This window comes from Diaphorina citri, unplaced genomic scaffold (assembly GCF_000475195.1).
Source record: "Diaphorina citri unplaced genomic scaffold, Diaci psyllid genome assembly version 1.1 scaffold3067, whole genome shotgun sequence".
Lineage (NCBI taxonomy): Eukaryota > Metazoa > Arthropoda > Insecta > Hemiptera > Psyllidae > Diaphorina > Diaphorina citri.
The window spans coordinates 1,707-11,138 of NW_007380479.1; the positions used below are offsets into that span (position 1 = coordinate 1,707).

The 9,432-nt window shown below is 39.2% G+C and overlaps 1 protein-coding gene across 1 annotated transcript; it reads left to right on the forward strand.

Annotated features, from left to right (window-relative positions):
* Positions 1 to 3,210: 3,210 nt before the first annotated feature.
* On the forward strand, positions 3,211 to 9,033 carry LOC103519952. The gene is made up of 7 exons (XM_017448355.1): positions 3,211 to 4,459; positions 4,543 to 4,889; positions 5,422 to 5,599; positions 6,478 to 6,717; positions 7,434 to 7,596; positions 7,905 to 8,583; positions 8,914 to 9,033. Exons 1-7 carry the CDS (start codon positions 3,211 to 3,213, stop codon positions 9,031 to 9,033), a joined length of 2,976 nt encoding a protein of 991 aa, XP_017303844.1.
* The last annotated feature ends 399 nt before the right edge of the window (positions 9,034 to 9,432 follow it).

Genomic DNA, 9,432 nt, shown 5'->3' on the forward strand with positions numbered 1-9,432 from the left:
AGCCTGCGGTTCGACCTATTCCTCACATAGAGATGGCATTCCCTGAGTATCATCAAGACTTAATGGAAATGTACAATGTACATACTTATCTACGACTACGATTTATCTTTAAAAGAACTTACAATATTTCTACCTATACTCTCTTAATTTTCATTATTGTTACTTCAGGTGTAGCTGTACCAAGCCTGCGGTTCGACCTATTCCTCACATAGAGATGGCATTCCCTGAGTATCTCTACGACAGCCCAACCAGGTCCAATGAACAACCAGTCATTGCTGACTTCATGGACTATAAGGTTTGTGCCATTTTTATTTCGTGTTAATGTAGGCCGGGTGGCGCTTCAAACCCTTTACGTTCGCGCGCCTCCCGGCACGCTTGATCAAGTGTTTTCAGCTTGATTCCCTAAAAAAATAGGGGCAGGTCAAAAATTCCAATTCACTTCTAGATGTGTTAGTGTAAATTATATCCAAGTCGATGCCTACTGTTTCTTTTTATCTACTGTTTATTGTCATTCTCTCTAAAGATGTTACCATGTTTGAATTTCGTTTTTATTGTAGGTCAAAAATTCCAATTCACTTCTAGGTGTGTTAGTGTAAATTATACCCAAGTCGATGCCTACTGTTTCTTTTTATCTACTGTTTATTGTCATTCTCTCTAAAGATGTTACCATGTTTGAATTTCGTTTTTATTGATTTGTTCTTTCTTTTTATTCAACAGGTCTCGCCATCAAAACAAAGTAACTTATATCATCAGCATCAGTCATCTTCAATGTCAAAACAATGTGGACATGAACCCCCTACCAGTCGTACACTGTATCTACCTCATTGTTATCAACATGAGCAACAACATCAACTGGTACCACCTGCGTATATGTGTGCAAATGCTACACCAGTTTCCTATGCTGGCCATTGGTACCCTACTTATGACACTTGGAACTCAAATCAATCAATCCGTCCATATTCAGTTCAAACTAATACTTACCATCCTAGTGGTAACAAACAAAACTTGTATTGTCCTCGATCCTTTGTACCGTCAGTGGTTTATGCATGTAACTCTGAACCTCCTAATAAAATAACTCAGACTTAACTCATTGGATGTCGGTTTTAGTTAACAAAACCAGATGCTCTTTGGAAACTCACAACAGCATCTTTCTTCTGTTTCTCAGATCGAATTTATTCTACAACTTCGACCGCACTCTAGGACTGGGCAGTCCACAAAGTAGAACCTCATCTCCCGGGCTAGGTAGTCCCAATAAGTTCGGTAGTAGAAGACCCTCTGATGGGTATTGTGAGAGTCCCGCCCGGTTTGGTTCAAGCCCGTCTGGTTATAATAGTCCGAGGGATATCAGCAGAGGTAGCCAAGCTCGGGGGAGTCCTAGCACAAGTGGTACAAGCACACCGGTCCAAAGTGCGACCCAAAGCAGTTTCACTCAAGAGTATAATGAAATTCCCAGCACCTCAATCAGCACAGATGATAATGGGGTATCTAATAAATCAAGTACTGGCCCATCTCGCTCCAAAGCGGCCAAAGCGCGATCCAAAGCAGTTTCACTCAAGAATATAATGAAATTCCCAGCACCTCAATCAGCACAGATGATAATGGGGTATCTAATAAATCAAGTACTGGCCCATCTCGCTCCAAAGCGGCTAAATCACGAAGTACTACCTCACCCGAACTGCCTCCACCACGCAGTCGAGTGCGACAGTTTGGTATACGCTCGGTGCCTCCCTCTAGCGTACGTACGCCCAAGTGCACCAAACCATGGGTGAAATCTCAGCCGGGCAAACCGATTTCCATGAGCAACGGAGATACCGCTGGCAATATCAAACCGGTTTTCTATGGCAATACAAAAGCTCCTTATGTGGGTGTTAAAGCGGGAAATAAGATAGCCACCTCTACCAGTACTGGAGGAGCTGTCAATAGCAATTTTGTCCAGACCTCATCCGTTGACACGAACTTGTCTGTGGCATGTTTACCATCCTAGTGGTAACAAACAAAACTTGTATTGTCCTCGATCCTTTGTACCGTCAGTGGTTTATGCATGTAACTCTGAACCAATGCTTACCATCCTAGTGGTAACAAACAAAACTTGTATTGTCCTCGATCCTTTGTACCGTCAGTGGTTTATTCATGTAACTCTGAACCTCCACAATACAGATTGGGATATGAAATAAACCCTCTCGAAAATCATATAACACATCCAGTTACTCAACCGATGTTACCTCACATGTCGAGCATGGATAGATATACCGCTGCTGAGGGTTTGCTTGGTTTGAACAACGGTGTCCCGTACTATAACCCTTCAACTTCGCTGTCAAATCAAAGCGCAATGCTAGGGAACGTGTTAGATATGAATAGAAATGTCTATCCATCTACGTATTATCAAGTCGGAAATAGCAGTCTGAATATTGATATTAGTGATGTCCAGCAATCACAAGGTATTGTCAACTATATGCAACCAATAAATAGTAGTGTGGAATATGTACAGCAAGTGCAAACAACAGTGAATGGAATAGATCAAGCTCAAAAGATAGTCAATGAGATCCAGGAAGCACAAGGCACTATTGATGAAATACAGCCGGTAAAAACCTGTGTAAATGATATACAACAAGTCCAAAAAACAATCAATGAATCACAGGAAGTACAAAGGGTGGTCAATGAACTACAGAAAACACAAGTCATAGTAAATGAAATACAAGAAGTTCAAGGAGCTATCAATGAAAAACAAACACAAGAGATAGACAACAAAATACTGGAAGCACAAAGGAAGGTCGATGAAATGCAGCAAGTACAAGGAACTATCAATCAAATACAAGAAGCACATGAATTAAATGAAAGGAAAAATACTTTCCTTGCAAATAGTAACATAAATTTAGTCACTAGTGTACATTCGAGCAGCTCTGTGTTCAGTTATATTCAAAATGAACATAACTACTTGGTTCCTGAAAGTGATCAAAATCATACTCATTTGTACAGCGAAAATGACAAAATTATGAACATGGATCTTACAAATTTAGAGACAAGTTCAGTTACAAATAATAGTAGTATATAAATGTTCCACAAGTTCCGATCCGAAAAATATTTCTAACGATGTTAAGTAAGCCAAGTGATGAAATACCAACCCTTAATATTGAAACAGAAAGCCAGATGCTGTCAACTTGAACCAGAGCATTTGTAATATGTCGAAATAGCCAAGAAACAAGTGAGGTTATGAATAACATTCTGGATAAAGTAGATGATATTGTACATAGTCCTCCAGAAATAACTCGGAGTATTATTGACAACATTGTAGCTAGAGTTGAAGAAATTGTGGAGACGCCACCCGATGTAACAAACAAGGTTATGGACAATATTATAACTCGAGTAGAAGAAATAACTGAAGAAAATAATCGAGCGGAAATAACCGAGATAATGGACTATTTGGTGGATAAGATAGAAAGAAATGTAGATGACTCTACTGAAGTATCTCAGAGTGTAGATAGAATGGTTGCCAAAATAGAAGGAATAGAATCTAAATCAAAAGGAAAAGATATGAACAACACAACTTTGAAAGCAAAAAACACTGAACATACGTTGACAGAAATCTCCCACATTATAAACAGTGTACTTGGTGAGGTAGTAGATGAAATCGATAAGCCTTCTGTAACAGCAGAAAACAATATGAATATTATACCTCGAGTGAAAGATTTGGATACATTTGACCCAAATGTAACCAAGGCTAATGTTGAGGATAAAACAAATAAAACTAGCGTTGATGAAGCTATCAATACCCCGATGGCTGTTGCTCAGACTTTCATCAAGAATATAATTGCGAGTGTAGAAAACTTTCTTGGACCATCAGTATGCGATCAGAAAAAGAAACAAATTGACAACATATCTAGCTCGAATGAAAACCTTATGGATAAGAAATTAACGCAAAGCAATGAAACCATGTCCAGTCTTGAGAAAAGCATGATGGAAACAAGAGAAAGCTTTCTAGCGGCAACATGGAACATAAATGTAGAAAGTAACATCATGATGATAAATTCAGGAGGTACTCGTCGTTTCAATGAAAAAAGTATGACACTGAAAATATCGAACTTCGATCGCGTTCAATCCAATCAGAAAAATCTTTCCACTTTGATTAATGTTGAAATGAACTGTACCAAACAGCAAGAAGACGTGCTCAATCAATTTGAAGAATTGAATCGGAAATTGGAGGATGTTAAAATAGAACCATCGGGAAGTGAAGTTTGTGTGAAAGATCAATCAATGGAGTGCGTACCAGACTATACTCCATATTATCCTGATGAAAATGAGTTCAATCCAGTAGAAGCCCCTGAATTTAAAATAAACCCTTTTGAATGCAACGCTCTCTTAGCGAAATACCCTTCCAATCCTTGCACGGATATAATGCCCAAGATACCCAATGGAAATGTTCCTGAGAACAGTCGAACTACATTTGAAGAATTCACGGATAGTAATGTACAAGAGAGTGATGATTTGGATAATATTCAAATTGAGAAAGAAGATTTTGCAATCAATCAATGGAGTGCGTACCAGACTATACTCCATATTATCCTGATGAAAATAAGTTCAATCCAGTAGAAGCCCCTGAATTTAAAATAAACCCTTTTGAATGCAACGCTCTCTTAGCAGAATACCCTTCCAATCCTTGCACGGATATAATGCCCAAGATACCCAATGGAAATGTTCCTGAGAGAAGTCGAACTACATTTGAAGAATTCACGGATAGTAATGTACAAGAGAGTGATGATTTGGATAATATTCAAATTGAGAAAGAAGATTTTGGTATAATCAATTTGGCCATTGATGAATATCTACAGGAGGAAGGAAAAGCTGATCAAAATATATATCAGAATGGAGTTTCACCATCTAATACTTATACGGTGAGTATTTTTACTTTATAAAATAGGTGACTTAATGTTATTAACTCAATTACTTGTAAATTGATTATATGATGCAAAATTAAGATATTCTTGTGTTTCTTCAGTGTTTAATCTCAACTACCTGTACATGATTCGATCTCATTAGAACATTTTTGGTTTTCTCCCCCTCTTAGAACGTGATCTACCTAATGAAGTTTTGTAAAATTTTCTGTTTACAGGATTGCCGATATCAAATGGACACCTCTGCATACCAATACACGTCAAACCAACAAGACAGCTCATTTTTTATGGTCAACTCGGTAAATCCAACCTACAGGAACGGGTTTTATGATGGTGTGACTTAATGTTATTAACTCAATTACTTGTGAATTGATTAATTAAGATATGATGCAAAATTAAGATATTCTTGTGTTTCTTCAGTGCTTAATATCAACTACCTGTACATAATTCGACCTAATTAGAATATTTGTTTTTTCCCCCCTCTTAGAACGTGATCTACCTAATGAAGTTCTGTAAAATGTTCTATTTCCAGGATTGCCGATATCAAATGGACAGCTCTTCATACCAATACACGTCAAACCAACAAGACAGCTCATTTTTTATGGTCAACTCGGTAAATCCAACCTACAGGAACGGGTTTTATGATGGATCAACTATACCAAACCAGCTGTCTATGCAGCAACCAATAGGCAAACCTTCTCCTTATGCAGGTTTGTGCTTTGATTTCATAATATTATAATATTTTCCTCAGGCAAATCAGCGAAAAAGTTCTTAGACTGTGTGAATTGGAAAATTACAGAGACAATTGCAAACAGCTTTGCCACTGTGAATGAAGCAGTTCTAAATCAGCGAAAAAGCTCTTAGACTGTGTGAATTGGAAAATTACAAAGACAATTGCAAACAGCTTTGCCACTGTGAATGAAGCAGTTCCTCACGATAGCAGTTCATGTAGGTGAACACAATTCAACCTTAGCCCAATACGTCATACACAAAAAGCCCAATCCGAGGGTTAGCTGTAGGGGCAAACAGCCCTAAAGGATGAGTTAAGTTTCTACGAATCTTGCCCAATGCGTAGTTACTTACGTTCCATATATTGTTAACATGTTAACAACAAGTCAACTTGAGGTTCTAGATTCTGGAAGAAGAAGAAGGACTCTTTGAGGACAAATGAGTTTTTTAAAGGCTTTAATGGCAGGATACTCACACTGTGAGCTCTTCCACCCAACCAACGATCGCCAACAGGATCAACCTGTCGGCATTTGATATGTGTAGGGGCAAACAGCCCTAAAGTATGAGTTAAGTTTCTACGAATCTTGCCCAATACGTAGTTACTTACGTTCCATATATTGTTAACATGTTAATAACAAGTCAACTTGAGGTTCTAGATTCTGGAAGAAGAAGAAAACTTTTTGAGGACAAATGATTTTTTGAAAGGCTTTAATGGCAGGATACTCACACTGTGAGCTCTTCCACCCAACCAACGATCGCCAACAGGATCAACCTGTCGGCATTTGATATTTCCTACTTTTTAGACAGGGTATTTCTCAGAAGTGCCCGAAAATTTTCAACCCCATTTGGTCTTTTTCAGGTGCACCTCCCACCATCCATAGTTCGAACGGATACTTCTCTCAAAGCAGCGAAAGTCTTCTCAGTCTCCTCTCGGGGGATAGTGAGTTCCATACCTTGTTTCCCAACTCAGTGGGGGATTTCCCTGATCATCCCGAGACTTTAGTGGGAACCACGGTCAGTGAATGTGACCTGGTGGATTCGCTATTCTCTCAAGTGGAAACCCCGCGGACCACGAAACCACCCAAGGGAAAGCACACCGGTAAGGATGTGTGAAGGCTTTTTCCATCTTGAGAGATCAAACCACCTTGCTTTATTCACAGGGATAAATAACAGCGACCGCGAAATTGTCGTCAGAAGATGGTTCATTTCCGGCTGTACATAGTAAAGCTGCTCGATAAAATAAACGAGTTAAAAGAAGGCCATTTGCAAGGTACAGTTCAAGGAAATACTAACGTTCTCATCTTTTTACACAATTACAGGATACAAGTTCTCTATGGCTACTTATTGTAATAGAAAGTAAACTTTATTCACAGGGATAAATAACAGCGACCGCGAAATTGTCGTCAGAAGATGGTTAATTTCCGGCTGTACATAGTAAAGCTGCTCGATAAAATAAACGAGTTAAAAGAAGGCCATTTGCAAGATTCAGTTCAAGGAAATACTAACGTTCTCATCTTTTTACACAATTACAGGATACAAGTTCTCTATGGCTACTTATTGTAATAGAAAGTAAAAAAAGTTCATTTATAAAACAAAGACAGGGATTTCAAGTTAAGTAAAACCATGTAATCAATAAATTAATCCCTAAACATTATCATTCCAGGCAAGACACGGGCAGAGCCACCGCCTCCCCAGAGTCCAATATCCATCAAGAGTGTTCCGAAGAAAAAGTTTATTTATAAAACAAAGACAGGGATTTCAAGTTAAGTAAAACAATGTAATCAATAAATTTATCCCTAAACATTATCATTCCAGGCAAGACACGGGCAGAGCCACCACCTCCCCAGAGTCCAATATCCATCAAGAGTGTTCCGAAGAAAATCACGATTCAGCATAAACCCAACGAGAATAACTTCATTCGAGTTGAACAGAGTGGCTATAGTCCACACCGTGTCCGAATCAGCAAGGATAAAATCAGGTAAGATTGTGGGGTATCTTGTTTATTGGAATCGAAATATAGACTAGATCAGAATATACCTCATTTATACTGCTAGGATGAGACTGAAAAGTCCCGCAGTCTAAATAAGGTCTTACATGTTCTTGAAAGACTTATTTTCGTCTGAATCACGTGCAGAAAACCTGAAAAACTAAGCAAACTCTTTATTCTATTGCTTCAGGCACTAACCAATAAAATAACTCAGACTTAACTCATTGGATGTCGGTTTTATTTGACAAAACTAGATGCTCTTTGGAAACTCACAACAGCATCTTTCTTCTGTTTCTCAGACCGAATTTATTCTACAACTTCGACCGCACTCTAGGACTGGGCAGTCCACAAAGTAGAACCTCATCTCCCGGGCTAGGTAGTCCCAATAAGTTCGGTAGTAGAAGACCCTCTGATGGGTATTGTGAGAGTCCCGCCCGGTTTGGTTCAAGCCCGTCTGGTTATAATAGTCCGAGGGATATCAGCAGAGGTAGCCAAGCTCGGGGGAGTCCTAGCACAAGTGGTACAAGCACACCGGTCCAAAGTGCGACCCAAAGCAGTTTCACTCAAGAGTATAATGAAATTCCCAGCACCTCAATCAGCACAGATGATAATGGGGTATCTAATAAATCAAGTACTGGCTCATCTCGCTCCAAAGCGGCTAAATCACGAAGTACTACCTCACCCGAACTGCCTCCACCACGCAGTCGAGTGCGACAGTTTGGTATACGCTCGGTGCCTCCCTCTAGCGTACGTACGCCCAAGTGCACCAAACCATGGGTGAAATCTCAGCCGGGCAAACCGATTTCCATGAGCAACGGAGATACCGCTGGCAATATCAAACCGGTTTTCTATGGCAATACAAAAGCTCCTTATGTGGGTGTTAAAGCGGGAAATAAGATAGCCACCTCTACCAGTACTGGAGGAGCTGTCAATAGCAATTTTGTCCAGACCTCATCCGTTGACACGAACTTGTCTGTGGTACGTATTTTGACATATTGTTTATGTTTACTATTGGTCTTTTTTCATTCATTTTCTTTTTTTCGGACAGTGTATTTTCCGGGATGTTTGTACATATGTTTAGGATGTGTTAGAATAGAATATACCTTGTTTGTCCTGTCAGAATGAGACAGAAAAGTCCCTTTAATCCCGCAGTCTAAACAAGGTCTTATACATTTCAGCGGCAACACCAAAAATGTTAACACATTTTTAACCCATTTCCACTGAGCTGATCGACTTGAAAACGGGGTATTCGACTTTTTTAACCCTGCACCAAGATACTACTGTTTTGGGGATTCTGTTTGGTTTCAGGCCAGTTCATCGACCATAGTACCGTGTGTGTACAAAGTGTACGGCTGTCCAGCATCTTATACATTTCAGCGGCAACACCAAAAATGTTCACACATTTTTAACCCATTTCCACTGAGCTGATCAACTTGAAAACGGGGTATTCGACTTTTTTTAACCCTGCACCAAGATGATACTACTGTTTTGGGGATTCTGTTTGGTTTCAGGCCAGTTCATGTCTGTGGTACGTATTTTGACATATTGTTTATGTTTACTATTGGTCTTTTTTCATTGATTTTCTTTTTTTTTTTTTCGGACAGTGTATTTTCCGGGATGTTTGTACATATGTTTAGGATGTGTTAGAATAGAATATACCTTGTTTGTCCTGCCAGAATAGTCCCTTCTAAGTCCTTGTTTTCTTTTGTCTTTCCCATTTATTTCCTACAAGTGTGTCACTTAGTTTAATTTGTCTTCCTTTCATACAGGTACTTTGAAGGGTTCCTAAACTTGTGGTGTCTTCTAAGCTAACTGATCCAAAGTTTT

What these genes read in the sequence shown, in the direction of transcription:
- LOC103519952 (XM_017448355.1), top strand. Translation starts at nt 3,211, where the DNA reads ATGAATAACATTCTGGATAAAGTAGATGATATTGTACATAGTCCTCCA. An exon ending in CACCATCTAATACTTATACG is followed by an intron (nt 4,890 to 5,421) that starts GTGAGTATTTTT and finishes TTCTATTTCCAG; the next exon opens with GATTGCCGATATCAAATGGA. An exon ending in TTGACACGAACTTGTCTGTG is followed by an intron (nt 8,584 to 8,913) that starts GTACGTATTTTG and finishes GTTTGGTTTCAG; the next exon opens with GCCAGTTCATCGACCATAGT.